Raw genomic sequence first — 23,078 nt, forward strand, 5'->3', positions numbered from 1 at the left:
ATGCTGATGCTTGATTCCCTTATTTCTGAATCCCATGTCTTATTTCTCAATTTGTTCAGAACCTGGGTAGGGGAGAGAGGAGTTCTGTTTATTGACTGACAAACTAATATTGGTTCAAGGACTTGAAGTCAAATCTCAGCAGGCAAAAGTTTTGCCTCTAAATAACTCTGTCATGGGCAGAACTGCACAAGCAGAGAAAGAGTACTTGGGCATCCTGGGGACAGAATCTCTCAGAAAAAAAGGACAGGGGAACAGACTAAGCCGAAGGGCTTAGTTATTTTTCCAAATTCATCATTCAGTGGTTATTCTTCAACCCACTGGAGAAGAAGAAGGGCAGGAGGAAGTGACAAATATATATTTCCTATAGTTTTCTCTTGGAAGAGTGTGAGTTCTCCCTGTTTTGTGGAAGTGGAAACAATGGGAGATTACTTATTCCTCTCTTCTAATACCTTGAGAGTGAGGATCCTCTCCTGAAGCATCATCCAGGTTCTTGATGTCTTGAACAAAGAATTGAGCAAGACATTGAGATACAGTAGAAAAGAAAAGCTTTATTAGAAGGCAAAGTACAATTCCAGACATGGAAGCTGGTCTGAGCAAGAGAAGCGTCACTCAAAGGCCTGGGGTTTTTATACCTATTTGCTATGGGTAGTTACATTTTTCAGAGGGGCGATCTCCCTTGATTGACAATTAAGATTGACTGGACTCAGTGATTCATCATTTGCTTTCTGCGCATGTTCATTCCTAGAATTCAGTCTGTTATAATGATATTAATGAACTTCTGGGCATATGCATCATATTATAATGATGGTATAATGAGGCTCAGGTGAATTAAAGATTGTTGGGGTCTTTATTGCACAGGTACGAGTGGCTGGTTTAAACTGGTACCTAATTCTCTGCTCACTTGTTTCTTTCTATGAATTCCTTTTAGTCCAAAAATGCATTCCTGCTTGCTTAATTGTGGGTGGACTAGGGCAGACCCCTTCTAGAATAGGATTACCTCAGTTTCTTTACAGGCAGATCCGAAAACCCCTAACTTTACTGCCTAACTCTTTTCTAAGAGTCATTGATTGGCTGGAAGAGACGAGAATGAGGGTGAAATTGAGCCAAAGCGAAATATGAAACAGGCTTTATTAGGATCTGCGGGCGAGGTTCACTGATCCAGCAAAGGGGCCAGGGAAGTCGCACGTGGCTGGGGTATAGGTGCGGTTTTTAAAAGTTTTGGCCCAGGATGTCGGTGGGGTTACAGGGCAGGGACTTCTCTGTTTGGCTGATCTTGCCACCTGGGAAACCTCTGCTGTAACTTTGGTCTTGAGCCGTCGGCCATCTTAGGTATTGAGCCACTTTCCCGCTGGCGTAATGACGCCCATGAGCAACCGAACATTCCTGACTCCTTAAGATAGGAAAAGGGACGTTGGTGTCATCTGGCTGCTTCCTGCTGAGGAGGGGCGGCGTAGGAGGGGTATCTCAAGGAGCCAGGGTGTCCACGTCACCCAGTTGGGGAACAGGCTGTTAGGGGCCAAGCGGCTGGAGCAGCATTTGGTGGATGGTGACTGTGGATATCTCACGAAACCACGTCTTTAGGAACTCTATAAAACAAGGAGCTAAGAGGAGAAGGATGCAGATTATTAGCAGAGGGCGCAGAAAGGGGGCGAGGAAGGAGAACATAGAAGAGTGCCACCATGAAGTAGTGTCATTAGCAAATTTTTGTTGGTGAAGTTCTGCACTCAGTTTGTGCAGGGCAGCTACCCGAGTTTCAGCTATACCTGATTCGTTGACATAGTAGCAGCACTCTTCTTTAAGAAATAGGCAGGTGCCCCATTTTTCAGCCGTGAGGAGGTCTAGGGCTCGGCGGTTTTGGAGAGTTACCTGTGCTAGTGAGATGATCTCTCTCTGGAGAGAGGCAAGGGATTCTGCAGAGGCATCTAGCTGGAGGGTTATGGAGTTAGCAAGGGCCCTGGCACTGAGGCCCATGGCAACAAGTGAAGCCATTAGGAACATTCTGGCAATAATGGGTAAGAAGACGGTGCGCTTCTGTCAGGAGGGTGTGATAGAGGTTTCTTCAGGTGGAAAAGAGGATCCATGAATGGCGAGGAGCTGTAGTTCGGCTGGGGAGTAAATAGTAAGCTGGGGTATGAGGGTCACTGGGAGACAGAGCTGGGTTGGTAAGGGAGTGGAAAGACTTTTAGAGATGGTCCCATTACACCAGACATAAGTTTGGGGGGGGGGGGCTGTAGAAAGGTTTATCGGGGGTTATGGGAGACGTAGAGTTGCACCAGATGGAGGACATGTGGTTTAAAAAGCAAACAGGGATGGTGTCTAGGTGTTGTGTGTAAAGGTCTACTCCCTCAATAGGAAGGGGGAGAGATTCTGGTCTGGAGAAATTGCCTGGAAGCTGGAGTAGAGGTACAGTGGGGGTGGGGGTGGGGGGGAGTGTCCAAGGGCTGCACAGAGAAAGCAGGTCGTAAGGTTGGGAATGCCAGAGGAGGCGGCGACAGTAAGGCCTTTGTGGATGAGAGAGACCCAGGCAGCCTGATATAGAGGTTTAGCAAGGAGAGCGAAGTTGGGAATCCAGTGACGGAAGAAACCAAGGAAGCCAAGGACTGACTGAATTTCAGCCACCGTGCGTGGCGGTTGGAGATCACAGATAGCTTGTAAGCACTCGGCTGTAATGGCCCGAGTGGAGGGAGAGAGAGAGAGAGAGACCAAGGTAGGTTACAGTAGACTGGGCGATCTGAGCTTTAGAGGGGGATACGCGGTAGCCTTTTGAGAATAAGAAATTAAGGAGGGTGGGAGAGGCTTGGAGGCATTCTTTACGGGAAGGAGAGCAGACAAGAAGATCATCGACATATTGAAGTAGAGTGGAAGGTGAAAGGTCACAGGTGACTAAATCAGAGGCTAAGGCTTGGCCAAAAAGATGTGGGCTGTTGTGAAAGCCCTGGGGGAGGACGGTCCAGGTGAGCTGTTGTGTTCGATGTGTGTCAGGGTCTCCCCAGGTAAAGGCAAAGAGGAATGTAGAGTCAGGGTGTAAGGGAATGGTAAAGAAGGCATCTTTAAGGTCAAAGACAGAGAAATGAGAGGTGTCGGGGGAATGTGGGAGAGCAAGGTATATGGATTGGGAATGACCAGAGATAGAGGGACGACTGCAGAGTTAATGATACGGAGGTCTTGGACCAGGCGGTACTGGCCGGAGGTTTTTTTAGTGGGGAGGATTGGGGTATTACAGGGGGAATTTGTAGGGACAAGGAGGTTCTGTGCCAGCAGGTGAGTGATGATAAGTTTTAATCCCTGGAGGTGTTGTTTAGAGATTGGGAACTGGGGACGGCTGGGAAAGGAGGTGGGGTCTTTTAGTTGGATACGGACAGGTTCATGGTGAGTGGCAATGGTAGGGGTGTCTGTATTCCATACAGATGGGTTTACATCAGGAAGGAGGTTAGTGACAGGGAGTGCAGGGTCGGGAGATAAAGTTGGGTGGAGAACCATTAGGAAGGAGGGTGCCACGTGGTCGAAAGAGATAGTGGCATGGAGTTTAGATAAGATATTGTGGCCTAGCAGAGGCACAGGGCAGGAGGGTATGACTAAGAACGAGTGGGTGAATGGGATCCCTTCGTAGGAGTAATAGAGGGGTTGGGTTTGATTGGGGTTGGAAGGGGTTCCATCTACCCTGACAACAGTGATCTTGGAAGGAAGAGTAAGGCCCGAATGAGAGGGAAGGACCAAATAGGTAGTCCCTGTATCCATCAGGAAATTGATGGACTTACCCGCTACCTGGAGCATGACCCTGGGCTCCGCGAGGGTGACCGGAGTGCCAGAACCCGAGCCTTTTCAGTCTTCGGCCAGGCCTAGGAGCTCAAAAACCGGGTGTTGTCCTTCATCCTCCCCTCCACGTGGAGGCGCCGAGGGCTGAGGAAGGCCCGGGCAGTCAGACTTCCAGTGGCCCGGCTGCTTGCACTGAGGGCAAGGCTTTGTTGGTGGTCAAGGATTGGGGCATTGGTGAGCCCAGTGGCCGTCTTTGCCACACTTGAAGCAGGCACCGGGTGGCGTAGCTTTAGGGTGGGTCCCACAGGCTGCAGATGACTGTGGTCCCCCCAACGTGGGCCGCAGGGCTGCAACCAAGGCTTGGGTTTGGAGGCTGTCTTTTCATTGGAGGCGTGCTTGTCTGGCAGCCTCAGCCGTTTCCTCTCGGGCGTTGAATACCTTAAATGCCATTTTTACCAGATCCTGAATCAGGGTCTCGGGACCATCTTCAGTCTTTTTGAGTTTCTTTTTAATATCAGAGGCAGACTGGGAGATGAAATGAGAGGCTAGAACGGTAGCCCCGCTGCGAGAGTTGGGATCTAGATGGGTATCTTGAGTCAGAGCCTCCTGGAGGTGGTTAAGGAAGAGAGGGGAGTTTTCATCAGCTTGTTGGGTAACCTCATGGAGTTTGTCGAAATTGACTACTTTGTTAGACACGGTCTCCATACCTCGTAGGAGGTATCAGACAAATAGATCTCTCTGGGGAAGGTTAGATCCCTGGCCGGGTTGGTAGTTCCAATGGGGGTCTTCTCGGGGGATAGCATTTTCCTCAATAGGGACCGTATTATCAACTAGATGGTCGTGGTCTGCCTGTTGGACGGCCGTGGCCCTAATGTGCTCGCTCTCTTTGGGGGTTAGGGTGGAGGACGTAATCACATGAATATCGTGCCAAGTCAGGTCGTAAGCTTGGGCAAGGTATTGGAACTCTTTGATATAGTTAGATGGGTTGGCCGAGAAGGAACCGAGGTGTTTTTCTATGGAGAGAGACAGGAACATGAACCCTGACTATTCCATCTCCTCCGGCCACCTCTCAGAGAGAGAAGAGGTGGCCAGTAGAGGAGTCAGGTTCACGGGGATGAGATCGGGGATGATATCGAGTATGGGCGGCGACAGGAGAGCGAGGAGGGGACGGAGAGCGAGGAGGCATCGGTGGTTGGGGCAGGGGTGGGGTTGAGGAATCGGGGGCGGCGGGAGCTGAGGGCTTGGGAAAGTGGTGGGGCGGAGGAGAGCCGAGGAGTTCGGGGAGGTTGTGTTCCGGAGGAGAGTCGATAGGAGGTTTGGGAGATGGGGGTGAAGAAGAGGCAGTGGGGGGTGTGGGACTTGGGAAACAGGGTAAGCGGTTGGGGGAGTGGGCCGGGAGGATTTGGGGGGTGGAACAGGGGGAGCAAAGGTCTGGACGGGAGTGCAGATCCCAAAGAGCCTGTACATATGGAACTTCGGAGTCTTTTGAGTTCTGTTTACAGAAATTTTCTAGGTCGTTAAGGACTTGATAGTCAAATGTGCCCGTGGGAGGCCAGTGAGAGCTATTGGACAGGTTATATTGTGGCCAGGCAACTCAGGACAGAAAGAGCAGTTTTTTCTTTTTTTAAGGTCTGAGTGTAACCCAGGCAGACAAAGTGGGCCAGGAGGCACCCCAGGGGTGTCTTAGGGTCTGCTTTAGACTCGGTGTTGCCCATGGTCAGTCTCTCATTTTGTCAGAATTAATGGATCTAGCCTCACCCTTGGAGTCGGGGACTGGGAGGAGCATCATCGTCCCAACCCGAGACCCGGGTTGGAGTGGCGAAAGCCACAGGGCCAAGCTGGGCAGTCTCGGACATCTCTGAGGATGACAGGTGGCGGAGGCCCTAACAAAAGGGCTGGCTGTGGGGGAGCGCTAGGTGCAGCGGCGGCTAGGGCTAGGCCCCCCGAGGAGGAAGGGGAGGCAGAGGGAAGACAGGGGAGAGAACTTACTCACGAGCAGCGGGGGTCCAGAGAGAATGAGTCAGAGACTGGTCCAGGGGAGGGTAGCTGCCCCTCCGAGAGGCGGCTAAAAGCCCCTCCCAGGTTTTGGCACCAAATAATTGGCTGGAGGAGATGAGAATGAGGGTGAAATTGAGCCAAAGCGGAGTATGAAACAGGCTTTATTAGGTTCTGCAGGCGAGATTCACTGGTCCCGAGGAAAAGGGCCAAGGAAGTCGCACGTGGCTGGGGTATAGGTGCGGTTTTTAAAAGTTTTGGCCCAGGATGTCGGTGGGGTTACAGGGCAGGGACTTCTCTGTTTGGCTGATCTCGCTGTCCGCCCGGGAAGTCTCTCCTGTAACTTTGGTCGTGAGGCATTGGCCATCTTAGGTATTGAGCCACCTTCCCGCTGGTGTAATGGTGCCCATGAGCAACCAAACAGTCATGAACCCCCTTTTTATTATGAATGTTGAGGGATGGGAGGTCTCTTCTGTATCTGCTTCCTGCTGAGAAGGGTCATTGTCCCTGCCTATTGGGATTTCATGGAGCTCTTTTCCTTTCTGCCTTAGTCAGGGAGGGGTCTTGGGTTTTCTGCTGAAGTGCTGCCTCAGTCCCTAGACAAGGAAAAGAAGATAGGAACTTGTTATTTAAATCATATATCTATTAATTTCTATTATTGATTTGCCTATTAAATGAATAAAGGGAAACAGGCTTGGTTAATATATTTCTTAAAGAGTAAAAAAAGACCTTTGGCCTAAAGTCCCCTCTCCTCTCAGACTTTAAGGGCTCTGTCTGGCATATCTCCATTGCTGCTAACAATGGGCTGATAACCCTTATCAATAGCCAGAGGATCTGCGTCACCAGTTTCGGGGCAATTATTGGGATTTGAGGGAGAGGGCCTTTTTCCTAAAGAAAGGAGGAAAGAAAACTTAACAAGCTTTACTAAAAGGATTAAGAACTCAGCAAGAGATGTCCCCTTTCATTTCCTGCTAAAAGATTAAGAGTTTTACAAGTGATGTCCTGTATCACTTCTGCTCTTTAGTTAACCAAATGAGTGACAAAACGTATTTACAATAGCATCTGAGCAGTTTAGTGCCTTGAAATAACAAAGAAATAAAAAAGCCAACTGTAATAATAATTCAAAGTAATTCAGAGTAGAATCAATTAAAATAATGATTATGACAATTACTAGTGAAGAACATTCTCCATTTCTCTCTCCACAGGAATTCTACATAGTTTTATTCTCTATCTACATGGGCTCATCCTTCTTTTACCCTGTGTACTCTCTGCAAATGACTTGGTTCCCTATTTTACTGAGAAATTTGGGCTCCTTTAATTTCCTTCTTTTCAGCTTTTTAATCTGAAGTAAACCTTAAGGCAAAGTCTCCTTCTTGCCTTTTCTCTCGTCCTCCCTTCTTTTCTTTTCTTTCCTTCATAACCACATTTCTCTAAAGTTTATCCAGGTGTTCTAGCATCATTTGTTGAAAGACAGTCTTTTCTTAATTTAATTGTCAGGACACCTTTGTCAAAAGTCAATGACCATTTATGGGCCTATTTGAACTCTTCATTCTCTTCCATTGATCTATTTTTCTGTCATGCCTCCCAAAACGTACTATCTTGAACTGTAGCTATATTGTAAGCTTTGAAATCAATTAATGCAAGCCCTTTGACTTTTTTTAATTATAGTTTTGGGTATTCTAGGTATTTTGAATTTCCATATATATTTTAAAAATGATTCTTCAGTTTTTACTCAAAAACTGTCAAAATTTATTTGGACTGAGTTAAATCTATAGATCAGTTTAGAGAGAATTGCCATCTGATCAATATTGTTTCTTTCTAAATATGAACAAGATACATCATCTATACTTTTATTTAGAACTCCTTTATATTTTCTCAGTCATGATTTATAGTTTTCAGTATAGAGGTCTTCTGATGTCTTTTGTTAAATGTGTTTTTATATTTTTATGTATTTTTTTTGCTGTTACTGTATATGGAGTTTTAAAACTTTTGTTTTACAAATTGTTTATGACTATAATATAAAATTACAATAGATTTTTTGACAGTAATTTGTAGTCTGTGACCCCAATTTTACATTTAGTAGGCTTGTCTGTTAATTTTCATGACCTTTCTTTAACATTTAAATTTTATTATTTATTTATTCATTTATTCATTTATTCATTCATTCATTTATTCATTCATTTATTTATTTATTTATTTATTTATTTATTTATTTATTTATTTATTTATTAGACAAAACAACCCTTGATTGACCTCACAGATTGCAAGATTTCTTATTTTTTACACCTACAGCACCTGGTCTTCCTAGGTTGTCTCCCATCCAAGTGCTAACAAGGCCTGACCCTGCTTAGCTTCTGAGATCAGACAGGATCAGGCTTGTTCAGGGTGGCATGGCCGTACCTCTCTTTAAAATTAATTTTTTAGTTTTTTAAAAATTTATTTATTTTAATTAGTTTCAAGCATATACTACATTGGATAGACATCTGTATAGTTTATAAAACGATCCCCCCAATTGCTCTCTCCCTCCCCTGACCCTCCACCTAGACACTGCATTAATGCTAACTGCATTCCCTGGGCCATGTTCCCCATCTCTGTGACCATCCATTAGCTACTAATTTGTACTTCTTTAACCCTTCACTCCATTCTCTCAGCCCCTCAAACCCGCCTTCACTTTGTCCGTCACCAAATTGTCCCATGTATTTGTGAGTCTGTTTTTGATTAGTTTGTTCTCTTTATTACTTAGATTCTGCATATGAGTGAAATCATATAGTGTTTATTTTTCTCTATCTGACTTAAATAGTTTCTAGGTCCATCTTTTTTCATTTCCTTCCTTTTAGTCTATGTGTTTCTTTTAATTTGAAATGAGTCTTTTGCATTTTTTCTTCTTATAGAAGTCCTTCCAACATTTCCTGTAATACTGGCTTGGTGGTGATAAATTCCTTTAGCTTATTTTTGTCTGGGAAGCTCTTTATCTGTCCTTCGACTTTAAACGATAGCTTTGCTGGATAAAGTATTCTTGGTTGTAGATCCTGGGTCTTCATCATATTGAATATTTTGTGCCAAACCCTTCTGTCCTACATAGTTTCTTTTGAGAGATCAGATGCCATTCTTACGGGTTTTCCCTTATAAGTAATTATCTGTTTTTCTCTTGCTGCTTTTAATATTCTGTCTTTGTATTTAACTTTTGGCATTTTAATTGTAATGTATCTTGGTGTGGGCCTTTTTGGACCCTTGATTTTTGAAATTCTCTGAGCTTCCTGTGGTTTTATGTCCATTTTCTTCACCAGGTTAGGGAAGTTTTCCATCATTTTCTTCAAACAGTTGTATAACATCTTGATTTTCTTTAGTTACACTGATCAGACGGATATTTGAACTCTTAATAGTGTCCCATATGCTCCTTAAATTATTTGTATAGTCTTGGCATCTCATCTTTTGCCATTCTGATTGTGTGTCTTTGGCTTTCCCATCCTCTAGATAGGGCATTTGATCCTTTTCTTTATTCACTTCTTTAAAAATTCCATTTAATATACTTCTCATCTCAGATAATGTGTTACTAATTTCAGACTGATTCCATTTTATAATTTGTATTTCCATTTTTATGTTTTTTATCTCTTCATTGAAATTCTCTACACCTCCCAAAAGTTCATTGAGCACCTTTATAACCAGTGGTTAGAACTCTGCATCTGTTGCATTGTTTGACTCCATTATATCTGGATCTCTGTTCCATTCTCTCATATGGCTTCTGCTTCTTTGTCTTCCTATTTTGGCTGCCTTTCCATGTCTGTTTCTAGGTACTAAACAAAGCTCCTAAGTCTCCCAGTCTTATTAGTGTGGATTTGTGAAGTAGATGTCTGTCCAATGGCACAGTCTTGAGAGGGTCCAGCTGCAGTCCAAATTTAGCCCAAGCCTCTACCCCTCCAGGGCCACCTGTTAAGATTCAGGAAGCAATCCACAGATGCTGTGCTTATAGTTGCCTCAAAAGGACACACCAGAAACCAAGGCCAGCTGCCTCCAGTGTGAGTCTAGGCGCTGCTCAGTAAGAAGCACCTAACTCACTGAGGATATACCTGGATGTGGCTTGAGTGGGGCCTCAAGTTGGGGGAGGCAGGTTTTAGGGAATCCTCTGGGAAGAGCAATCTCTGTTATCCAGTTTGATGAAGTCAGGGCTATGGCAGCACTAAGTCAATGCACTGGGAGTAAGGTGGGCTCAACAGGGAACAATGGATGCTACCAGCATTTCTGCACAGTACTAGTCTCGCCTCAGCCCTCACTCCAACAATGTCTCTCTGTAAGTCCCTGGTTCCCCCTGCACACAGCCAGACTGATGTTGGTGCTCAGAGCGAGCAGTTCCATCACCACAAAAATCTGTTCACAGACGTGGCCCCTTTAAAAAGCGTCTTTCACTGCTGCAGCCTCCATCTCAGCTGCTCAAGACTGGGCAGCCCGCATCTTCATACATTCTACATTCTGCCGTTGCAGGGTGCTTTCTTGGATTTCTCTCTAGTTGTATGGTTTGTTCCTCTAGATTCTAGGCGATTTTTCCTTGCTGCTACTTCTTGTTTCCATCACAACTTTGATTTGGTCGCCAGAGTGATGAATAAAGCCTCTATCATCTATGTCCATTTTTTTTTTTTTTGCCCCGAATTAAAAATTTTTTTTTTGCTTTCAAAAAATTAAATTTACTGGGGTGGACTTAGTTAATAAAATCAGGTTTCATGTGTATAATATTATAATACATCATCTGCATATTGCATTGTGTGCTCATCACTCATCGTTTAGTCTTTTTCTGACACCATATATTTGACCTCCTTTACTATCTTCATCTGCCCCCTCTAGAAATCACCATACTGTTGTCCGTTAATGAGTTTTTTGGGGTTTGTTTGTTTTGTTTGTTCATTTGTGGCTTTCTATTTTATATCCCATGTGTAAGTGAAGTCACACTCTCTGACTTCAAATTATACTGCAAAAATCAAAACAGCCTGGTACTGGCAGAAAAATAGACACATAGACAAATGAAACAGAAATAAACCAACATATATGTGGGCAAATGATTTGTGACAAAAGAGCCAAAAACATGAAATGGAGAAAAGAAAACCTCTTCAATAAATGGAGCTGGGAAAATTGGAAACTTCATACTGTTTTTCATAGTGGCTGTTCCGATTTACATTCCCACCAGCAGTATGTGAGGGTTCCTTTTTTTCCACGTCCTCTCCAACACTTGTTATTTCTTGTCTTATTAACAATAGCCACTCTAACAGGTACGAGGAGGCCTTTATTGTGATTTCAATTTGATTTTCCCTTATAACTAGTGAAACCGAGCATCTTTCACTGTGTCTGTTGAGCATTTGCATATCTTCTTTGAGAATGTGTCTGTTCAGGTCCTCTGCCCATTTTTAAATTTGATTGTTAGCATTTTTTGTTGTCGAGTTGTATAAAGTCTTTATATATTTTGGATATTAGCCCCTTATTGGAGGTTTTGTTTACAAATATCTTCTCCCATTCAGTTGGCTGCCTTTTTGTTTTGTTGATGTTTTCTTCTGCTGTGCAGAAGGCTCTTAGTTTGATATAGTTTCATTCATTTATTTTTGCTTTTACTTCCCTTGCCTTTGGGATCAAATCATAAAAACCTCTCTGAGACCACAGTCCATAGTTTAGTACCCATGATTTTTTCTAGATATTTAATTGTTTCATGTTTTTGATCCATTTTGAGTTTTTTTTTTTGTTTTGTTTTTTTTTTTTTTTTTTTTTTTTTTTTTTTTTTTTTTGCGTATGGCAATACCTCTGCAGAGAAAATCACTTAATTTTCCCTAGTCTTCTTTACAACCCAATTGCCTCTGTCTCAGGGCACTAGTCCCACGGATTGGAAGGGGTGGGCTGTGGATCTCCTGTGTGCTCCTGGTGCCACCCTCCTGTAGTCAGAAAACCCTGAAGGACTGCTCCAACTTGACTCAGCTGCTTCCATTAGGCTGTGCTGCAGTTGTTGGAGGATGGGTGTGTGTATGTGGCGGAGTGGGGAATGGTGAGTGAGGGAAACAGGGTTGTAGAGGTTTGGGGGTGAGGGTGAGTTGTAAGTTTGAGTGTCTAAGGTTCTACTCTTCTTCATGGGCTTAGCTGCAGTGAATACAGACTACTTAGGCTGGAAAGTTTTTTTTTTTTTTTTCCCAGCCCTTTCATTATTTGCCAAGAGAGGATCTTGCTGCCTGGTGGGCCACAGTGGGATGAGGTGGGCAAATTTCCTGTCTGCAGAATCTTTTGTTCCATGATGGTGGGCTTTGGAGAACTGTGTTCTTTTGCACTATTTCTCTGCCCTTGATCCTGGTCCAGCCTCAGTGTGTGCCAACTTCCCAGGCCCAATTGCCATCTCTGTCTCTCCAGTCTGGGGGCTTTACCTCAGCCTTTTACTACTATTGTGTCTACTGGGTCTATGGCAAACATGGGGCCGAAGCACAGTTTCTGTCTCTGTCCTTCTTCCTTGTTTCCACTTTTTGCTTAGATGCCCAAGGTATAGAAGAGTATTTCAAGTTCTGTTTCTCTACTTATGCCTTCTCTGGATGCATTTTTGTATTGTCAAAATGTTCACATTTTTCAAGAATCTTCATTGGCTTCCTCTCTCCCTTTTTTCACCCTTTTTGTTGTTATTGTTCTTGTCTGCCTCATCAACTCACATGGCTTCCATTTTCATGCTTATAGTCTTCTACCAAATTCTCTTCACTAGTATCACTCTCCCAACTTCCAGTTCCCTACTTTTAATTGTTTTAAAATGTTACCTCATTCTGTTAATCTCAACACATTCAGCTTTGTGATCATTGTATATTTCCATTCATAGTTTTGCAAGCAGACATTCATTTGAATCTTGACACTCTTATTTACTTTATTTACTGGATGGGTAATTTGGGCAAGATATTTACTGCCTCTGATCTTTTATTTTTTTTTCATTTCTAAATTAGGGATAATAATTCTAACCTTATGGTTATGGTGATGATTAAACACACAGGTACATAGTTGGTGCTCAGTAGTGCTAATTTCTTTCTATTTGTTTCTGAAAAATATTAATATTTTCTCAGCTTACTATGCCTTCTTATTGCTCTAATTTTACAAGTTTTATTATTCAGAACCAAGTTCGAGTGTCAATTATTCCAAAATGCTTGTGGTATATACCTCAGGTACTATAATTGCAATTACAGACTCAAAATTTTTATATTTTTCTTCCTAGCCAATGACATTTTCTGTCTTAATTTTATGGCTCTATGTAATATCTTCTTCTAGTCCATGATGTATACATAAAGGCAGAATTTGTGTCTGATCCATCTTTTCATTTTTCACAGGAACTAAGTGGCTCTCACATCTATTTGGTACAAGATATATAATATGTAACTATATTCATAAAGCTATATATCTATATTTATATACTTATACTTATATCCATGTGTGTATTTATATGTATATGTATATTTATGTATTTATATATCCTCCTTCATCTTCTCACTTCCTCTTCAATCTAGTGAATGAATATGTACAAAGAATGAATGTAGAGTTTTCTTTTAAATATAGGTTTTGATTACATAAAAATATTTTTAACATAAGCTGTCTGATTATAAAGTATCTTCAAAAGTTAAGTTACAACAAAAATTTTTTATGTGCAAATGATTCACAGTAGTTGTGAACACTTGACTGAAATAAGGCTCGGATGAACTACAAAAAAATAAATTGACACATGGCTTCTGATAAGCAGTGAGTGTCTGTATAATGGCCTTTCTTATTCTTGTGAGTTTCACTCATATACTTTGTTTATTTTTTAGATTAAAAAGCCTTACATGTTTGAGTATAAATCATAACCAGCTAGCCAGCATTCCTAGACAACTTTGTTTCCTTGAGAATCTTTCTGAACTTCAACTTAATTACAACCAGCTCATTTGCATACCTGAAGAGATTAAGTTCTTGAAGATGCTCCAGAAGCTTCTTCTGGTCAGGAACAACATTGATGTTTTGCCAGAGGTAAGAAAAACATGGAACCAAATTTTCTTCTGTTGGGAAAGAACTCATTACAACATGGTTGGGAAGAGTTATAGATTTGGGATTCTCAGTAAAACCATCTTTTGCTTTCCATCTGAGGAGATATAGTTAGCTCCCAAATTCCTATGACAAAGGAGGGTTATAACTTGGATTATTTCACATAGTTAGGGTTGCCAAATAACAATACAGGATGCTCACTTAAATTTGAATTTCAGATAAGCAATGAATAATTTTTTAGTGTAGGTATGTTCCATATATTTCATAGAACATATTTATGCAAAAATAAAATCCTTGTTTCTTTGAAATTTAAATTTAAGCATCTTATATTTATCTGGAAACCCTATACACAGCACAAAATATAGTACATTCTGGTTTTGGTATGTGTTCTAGATATCTTCCATTTTTCCTTCATAGCCACTCTCATTTTTTTCCAACCTACTCTTCATCTGGGAGACTTATCTGTATCAGCATCAGCGAGCTCCTTTGTCCTCTGGCTTCCTCTTGGGTATGGCCAATGAGAGACACTAGCAGGAGGTGAAAGGACAGGAGGAGAATGAATATCAGATGGTATTCTCCTGATGCCTCCCTGATAGGATGCTGTGCGTTTCCTGCATATCTTTCTAGAAGGCCATAGATAATGTCAGGTGATCCTCACATAGACTATTACTAGACCCACCCCCTTGGCTCTTTAGGCCTATAATGGTAAAGAACTTCCTGCCATTGATAGCTTTTGGGAATTCTGTGGGTTTAAGAAACTTCATTTCATGGTTTAGTTTTCCCTAAACCCTGTGAAACTTTTATAAATAGTGACTTTATTAAACTCTCCTCAAATTTCCCAGTTTGAGAGTACTGTTTCTTTCTAGGAACCTGTAAATGGGTTTACCTTCCTTCCTTAGGCAAATTAGAATTAATTTAATAGAAGGAAATGTATGTCATACAGTAAATTGAGAGATAAAAAAAGCAGATCAATTCTTGTTGTTTAATTTTTCTCTCAGGGGTATATTTCCTTGAAATATTTTGTTCGTATTATAATGTGATATGTGAAAATATACCAAAGTGTAGGCTGTAAATAAGTATATTTCAAACATTTTATTCTTAAATTCTTTAAAAATCTTAATTTCTATAAATAAGTAAGAAATATTTTTAAATTATAGAATAAATTTATTAAAAGTATAGGTTCATAATATGAGGGAAAAGCTTTAACGGCAGTAATATGATCATTTTCATGAAGCATTATATTATTTAGTGTTCATAACAATTCATTATAATTCTTATTATACCCATTTTAGAATAAGGAACAGGGAGGCTATGTGACTTGAACACAAAGGTCAAAGATTGGGCTCAAATCCACTTCTGTCTAACTTAAAAGTCAGATCAATACTCTTTCTATGATTTTACAAATCCCAAGGAGTTTAGACTTTAAGAAATTTAAATAAGCCCTATCCTGAATTATCATGTAAAGAATACCTATGATCATGTATATCTTTGTACATTTAATGTAATTCAGTTAATATGATCATTATTCTTTTTGGTTTGCATTATAAATGATAAGGCATTACAGAAAATATTCATTTGTTCTGATAATGAACAAGTTATGAAAAATTTTCTGGTACATAATAAATTGTGTGCATGTTTACACATGTATATGAATATATATGTCCATCCAGTTACATTGGGCATGTAGCTAGAGATACTAACAGATTTTTCTTTATAAGGAAAGAGTTCTATTAGCACAGTGCTAAGGAAAAGGGACATGAAAAATAATTTATGGTGGAATTGTCAATAGAGACAACTTTCTAAGATGATATCTATTTTATGTTTCTCAAAGATTCTGTTTTAATGATAATAATGTCTACCGAGTGCTTATTATGTATTAGACCCCTTAATAATAACTTAGTAACTTCTTTAATACATTTAACAATCATATTGAAGTAGGGGCTTCCATTAGCAATTCCATTTTACAAATGGAGAAATTGAAGTACCAAGAGATTAAAAAATTTACCCATAGTTACATAGTAAGTGTAACTTACTATGAATAGTGAAGCTACGAATAGTCTAACTCTTGGCCACCATGTTATATTGTCCTGGAGTGGTCAGAGGAAATGGAAAACTCAAAGAATCTGGCAATCCCAGACATAATGATATCTTTGGAAAGGATACTGAAGAATGACCAGGAAAGATGATCAACGCCATCAAGTTTGAACTTAGAAGAAATATTTATGATTCTACGTATGAGGTTTTTGAAAGTCAATCTCTCTTTTGTTTTCTGACACAGGGATTTTGTGATCTTAGAAACCTAAGAATCCTAGACATAGCTGGAAATATTATACAGATATTTCCACCAGGAGTAAGTAGAGCCAACTTCTATTATAATTTTAAAATAATGTTATTTATGCTATTGAGATTAGAAAAATATGGGCATCCAGTAAAACCTGTAGCAATTGAAACTTTAAATTATACAAATAATTCAAAGATTTTCTTCATTCTAGAATTTCAAAGCCTGTTCTTTTCCATTCCTTCATTTGTGTTCTGTGCCTGCTGAACATCTTTACCCCCAAAGTAATTTTTACAATGACTTAGATATGAAAAATGAGTGTAATGTCTGCATTTTAGAAAAACATTACAGATTTTTTTTTATTATGGTAAAATATACATAACAAAATTTATCATTTTATCATTTTTGTGTGTACACTTCAATGGCGCTAAGTATATTCATGTTGTTGTATGGCTATCAGCACCATATGTCTCCAGGAATTTTTCACCTTATCCAAATGAAAGTATTCCTATTAAACACTCCCCATTTTCCCCTCTCTCTAGCCCCTGGCAACCACCATTCTACTTTCTATCTTTACAAATTTGACTACTCTAGGTACCTCATATAAGTAGAATCATGCAATATTTGTCCTTTTGTTACTGGCTTAATGTCTTCAAAGTTTATATGTGTTATAAACTGTATCAGACTTTTCTTTATTTTTAAGACTGAATAATATTTCACTGTATGTATATGCCATATTTTGCTATTTATTCATCTGTGAATGAACACTTGGATTGCTTCTACCATTTGGCTACTGAGAATAATGCGGCTATGAATATGGGTGTACAAATATCTGTTTTGAGTCCATGCGTTTACTTCTTTTGAGTATATGCCCAGAAGTGAAATTGCTGGGTCATATGGAAATTGTAAATTTAATTTTTTTAAGTACTCACCATATAGTTTTCCCCAAAACATACAGTTTTAAATGTTTAATAAGACGTGGATGTTGTTAATATTGACCTGGTAAATGATACAAGATTTTATTCATCCTGAAAGTTTTAGTTCAACTCTTTAAGTCCAGTAATGCCTTCCCTGACTCCCAAGGCAACCACTGGTGCCAACTCTTCCATGGCACCATTGTAGGTTGTACCACAAAGTGGAGTAATTGTTTTCAATTATGTCTTGCCATTGGACCGTAAGCTTCCAAAAAAGAAGAAACATTCTTTCTCACCTCTATACCTGCAGTGTCTTGAATTTCATTTCAATAAATATTAATAATATTCTTAAGCTATATTAAGTATTCAGAATATTAGTAGTGTCATTGACTCACAGTTTCTTCTACAAAGTGACTCTACTTAAGATTTTGATAAAGTACCATTATTTAGGTTCCATTGACTTAAAATGATTTTAGGAGTACCCAAATCAGTTTTGCCTTTGTAACACCTATTGCTGGAGTTTCTGTGACAACTTTGAGATAAGATCTTTTGTTAACTCATCTGAGCACCTATAAGATCAGAGAAGAGAGCAAAAGGGACCTTGATGTTCCCATTACTCTGAAGTGTAGTTTCAACTCAAAGATTTGAAAATGCATTCTATAGAAATGTCTTTAAGTGGCCTTTTTATTTTGTCACAGTCTTCATTTCTGATCGGCTCCTTTTTATGTTTTGCATTTCCATTTTTATGCTTTAAAAAAAAAATCTCTCTGTTAAAGTTCTCTCTGAGTTCACTCAGTCCTCCCATAAGCTCATGGAGTATCCTTATAATCAGTGTTTTGAACTCTGCATCTGGTGGATTGCTTATCTCCATTTTGTTGAGTTCTTTTTCTGGAGCTTTGTTCTGTTCTTTCATATGGAACATGTTTCTTTGTCTCTCCATTTTGGTTGCCTCCATGTGTTTGTTGCCATGTATTAGGTGGGGTTCCTAAGTCTCCCAGTCTTAGTAGAGTGGCTTTATGTAATAGGTATGCTGTGGGGCCCCTTGGTGCAGATCTCAGAGAGTTCCAGCTGCAGGCCAAGTTTAGCTGCAGGCTGTGTACCTCCAGGGCCATCTGTTAAGAGTCACCAAGCAACCACATATGGCTGCCACCCTTGCCTTGAGGGGCAAAATCAGAAAAAGAGGTTGGCTGTCACTGGTGTGAATCTTGAGGAAGCTCAATAAGCAGCATGGGGCCCGCCTAGGCCAGATGCTGCTTCTTTGGGTTTCGTGAGCCTTTGAGAGATTTTATGAAAGTTCACAGCAGGAGCCAAGACACCAAGTTTGTAGGAAACAAATCACTGAAAGTAGCTTGGTGGGGGGGGGGGCTTACAAGTTGAGAGAGGCAGAATCTCAGAGAATCCCTGGACAGAGTGACCAGCATTATCCAGGTTGTCGGTGCTGGCATCTGCAGGCTGGAAGCAGGAAGAGCTCAACCAAGGAACATTAGCTTCTGCTTGCACCTCTGTCCTGGAGCAAGCCATCCCTTCAGCCCTTGCCCTGAAGCTTGATAGCTCAGCGTCTCCCCATATGTCCCTCAAGCAGCTCTCCCAACACTGGAACTCAGAGTTGAGTGAGTTTGCCAGTGAATAAGGCCAGGTATGGGCTCTTTAAGAGGAAAGTCCCTGATTCCTACAGCTTTCTGTCTCACTTGGGTGCTATCTTTGCTGGTTTTTATATCCAGAGGTTGTGGGGACTTCTCTTACCGGCACTGGAACCCTGGGCTGGAGAGCCCAGTATCCAGCCTGGACCCCTCAGTCCTCAGGTTGGGGAGGTGGCTCCTCAGCCAAGATAGCCTTCCTGATTCTCAATCACCAGATGCTGTTCTGGGACCAGATGTTTCATGTCTCTGCCCTTCTATTGTTTTGAGGTGACCTATTATTTGAAGTGACCTAGTTGTAGGGCTTTTGTTCAGCCAGACCTCTGGTGTTTTTGTGTACTGGTTGTGCTGTACTTTTGCTATAATTTTGGTCGTGTTGCTGGAGGAGACATGCACAGCCACTACCTCCTATACCATCTTGAATCTGCACTTTTGTTTTCACATATACTTTTCTAAATAACATTTTTCTGATTATAGAAGTAACTAATTTATTGTAGAAAATCTAGAAAATTGATAAGTATTAAAAAACAATATATAAGGGATCTTTAATTTTACTTTTCAAAGAGCATGTACTGTTTTTTCCTCTAGTATCTCATTTTCAGATGTGACTTAAAAAAATAAGAATGAAAATATATTACATAAAGAAGTATGTATCCTGCTTATTCACTTAACATTATATATTGAACATTTTCTCTAAATGAATATTCTTCAAATATGTGATTTTTAGGTGAATGGGCCTTCTATTTTTTCGTCATCATATGTTTACTGTTTCTTTCATTTTTATTTATTCCTGGAGTTGGAATTGGATTTTGAATAAACATGCGTTGGAGGAAAAAGATGATTTAAAATAGAGTATCTGTTATTTTCATCTCCTTTTGTGAGAGTAACATTTCTGAAACATGGCCTATGGTAGATAGTAGACCATATGAAGCAATTGGCACTGCCAGTTGTTCAGATAGTGCAGTAAACAGTAATGCTTGGTTTTGAGTTAGTTTCCAAAGATTGCCATAATGAAGTATCAAAAACTGTCTTTCTTTTGTTATAAGGATATCAGTTCTTAGATTAGGGTCCAGCCTAATCCATTATGATCTCATCTTAACTAATTACATCTGCAAAGACTCTTTCCAAATAAGGTCAAGTTTTAAGATTCCAGATGGTCATGAGTTTGGGGGGGGGCATTATTCAATCCATTATACTTGGGTAGAATAATGAGTTTTAATACTCTTTTTAGCACCTGTGTGTGTAATAATTACAACTCTCCTATGTGAAGCATATATGACAACTTAATTCAACAAAAATTTGTTAAGTACCTTCTCTGTGATCAAGTTTTCTTCTAAGTGTTAGGCATGAATTCTTAAAGAATTCCCACACTTAGGGAACCCAGTAGTCAAGTGAACAAATATGCATGTTGCCCTATAGGAACTATGGAATTCGTGTTTGAAGAAAACTTTAAAATTGAAGCAGACCCTGAAGATATCATAAAAAAAGATAAATACAGAAATTTAAAACTAGAAAAATTAAAGAAACTGGCAATAATTAGCTTTGAAAGAGAATGGAGGCAGTTAGGTGGTAATTTCATTGAAGAATTAAAAATATGAAAGTAAAAAGTTCCCTTCATAACTTTTGACAATGGGAAAACAATTGTTATTTGAATTAAGATGCCATAGTGGGATTTCTGGGAGGAAAGTGTTACTAATCTCTCTTTAGATTTTAAAATAAAGAGTAGAATACTCAGTATCTAAAGTAGTTATGATTTAGCCCTTTCAAAAGGGAGAAAACTAAACTGCTGAATTGTTTAGTCCTCTTGAAACAATTATTTTTTATCTTTCAAGCAAAGATATTTCTATGGCTCCTCTTTGCCTCAATATCCCAGTTATTTTCCAAAATGTGATCATTTGAAGAAAAAGTCAACCTGACAAAAGAGAGATAAAGTTTTAATGATCATATCAGGGGACATCATGATGTGTGTCTTGATGTGAATTTTATAACAAAATATCATCTAGAAAACATTTACAGACCTAATAGAAAACTTCACATTTCTGTAACACTTTTGATCAGAATCCTCCATTAGTAATTTAACCATCTGAATTATTATGACTACTTTCCAGATTGAGAAAAGGCATTAAAAATTATCATTCTGAAACAATACTTTGCAATTATCTATAATTTGCAGATTTGGAAAGCAATTTTTCATATTATCAAATGTATTTGATGTTGAAAAGCACATTGAAGAAGACATATTTGATATCATTATTTTTGTTTGGCACTGAGGATATTGAGGCTCCAGAGAAGTAATTTGCCTACAGCAGTTGCCCTCAAACTTGAATATACATCAGAATCCTCTGGATGGCTTATTAAAGTGTAGACGGCTGTACTCCACCCCAAGAGTTTCTGACTCAGTATGATGGGAAGCTCATGAATTTGCATTTATATTAAGTTCTCAGATGATGCTATGCTGAAAGTCGAGGACCACATTTGGAGAAGCACTGAACTGAAGTGTAGAACAGAGGTTGAGCTGGACTTACACTCAGGATTTTGGGCTGTAAGCCCAGGACTCTTCCCATATTAGAACACTACCTCTAAGAGAAAAAAAGTCTTGAAGAATCTATTCTTTATCTCAGGAACTACAGTCAGGGGCAGTCCCTGTTGTGCTACACAAGTAAATAATACATTTCTTTCATCTCACGGAGAGTTTGGGTTCTTGACTGAAATTAAACTCAGGGAACACTCTTTAAACAATACAATTCTAGTATACTCTGAAAAATACTTTGTATAGAAACTGGGATTTTGGTATGTGAACACAGGAATGTCTATAAAATTGGAAACAGTTACGCCTCTTCAGCCACATTGTAGTTTACTTGATACATATATGCCACTGACATAACTTCTTACACATTTATTTATTAGCCAATCTAAACATTGGAGAGGTTTTAAGCATGTGACTTTAAACACTAAGTTTTATTTTTAAGAATGTTTGTCAAGGCCAAATTTTCACCATGTAACTTAATTGTTTCTGAGTTGTCTTTATAAATTTCCCCATTTACAGCAGGTGGTCATTTTTGGAAGAGAAACTCAGGTTTAGCTAATATTTATAAGGGCATATATAAATGTAATAACTTATGAGAAAAATGTTATGCTGAGAGTAGACACTGAAGAAATATGCTTAAAAGGATAAAAATCATAGCCAATGCTACATTATCCACTGCTGCTGCTTGCTTTCAGTTTTGAATTCATGATATTAATATTAATTTGAATCCATGGCCTTCAATGATTCTATGTCAGAATTATGAATCTTAAGTATCTGTATAGCTCTAAGGTTTGTAGGCATATAGTGTTTTTTATAAGAAAAAATGAATACAAGGAGAAAAAGCCTCATGCAATGGTATTTTCATGAGAAAAATTATACTTGAACTATTTTTGAAGGGATAATAGTTATAGCACCTATTCTATTTATTAATACCCCATTTTTTCTTCAAGAATTCTTCAATTATCATAAATTATATTTGAGAACAGTGTAATAAGTACTTTTTCCCTTTTACTGTATAAGAAACATGGGAGAAGAAAAATGTTAGTAACTTTTTCAGAAGTGCAAATCATTTGAATGATAAAGAGATTTGAATCCATTGTTCTCAGACAAAAATTAAATATGCCTAGCTTAACAGTTTACCAGTTGTATGACCATGAGTATATAACTCAATTGCTCTAATTTTTTTTCTCTATACGTTGGGGATATTAACAACACTTGTATTATAACATGGTTGGAAAAGTGTCTAACACAACAATTGGTGTTCAGCAAATATAGGATGAATGGATGATTAAATGAGACTACATATATATATATATGTATATATATGTATATATATACACACACATACACATACACATATGTACATATATATGTATACACACACAAACATACAGACACATCCTTTACTAGCACATTATATTAAATGTTACTTTCTTTTCATTTTTAAGTTTAGTCTGAGTTACTTGCTGCTGAATCCATCCCAAAAGCCTTTGCAGGCTTTTAATGTCATGAGAGCACTTGAACGATTCTAACTTGCAAATAACAAGGTAACCACTAATCTGTATGGACAGATATACATGGGGGTACAGTCTCTGTTAGCATCACCCCCTGCTTCCTATTCCCCATGTGCTATTTGTCTGAATGGCTGTTCCAGATTATTTTCCTCTGCAAGATCATTTATAGTCTTCTGGCCTACCTTGGGTAAGCAATAAAACAGAATCAACAAACAATCTTCCTGAAACAGTTGGGGGATCTTTTCCCCCTAGATCTTTTCCTTTGATTCTATTTCTGTCTCACCCTTTCTGCCCTTGGGAAAAGCTCTACCACTGTTGTATACTTTAGGCCAGTGCCTCTTGGCTTACTTAGTTTCTGATTATCACACTGATTTCTTGAAAATAAGACTCTTAGTTATTGACCTCCTTTTTTCTTAGAACCTCTATTCGTCACCTACTGCTTATTCT

The 23,078-nt window shown here is 39.5% G+C and overlaps 1 protein-coding gene across 1 annotated transcript in view; it reads left to right on the plus strand.

Annotated features, from left to right (window-relative positions):
* The window catches only part of LRRC69 (leucine rich repeat containing 69), a 94,648-nt gene that overhangs the window by 17,384 nt on the left and 54,186 nt on the right, over positions 1 to 23,078 (plus strand). The window contains exons 4-5 of the mRNA XM_016147813.2: positions 13,551 to 13,746; positions 16,040 to 16,111. Coding sequence (XP_016003299.1) covers positions 13,551 to 13,746; positions 16,040 to 16,111 — 268 coding nt within the window. The remainder of the gene's footprint in view (positions 1 to 13,550; positions 13,747 to 16,039; positions 16,112 to 23,078) is intronic.

Source organism: Rousettus aegyptiacus, unplaced genomic scaffold (genome assembly GCF_014176215.1).
Source record: "Rousettus aegyptiacus isolate mRouAeg1 unplaced genomic scaffold, mRouAeg1.p scaffold_m13_p_15, whole genome shotgun sequence".
NCBI lineage: Eukaryota > Metazoa > Chordata > Mammalia > Chiroptera > Pteropodidae > Rousettus > Rousettus aegyptiacus.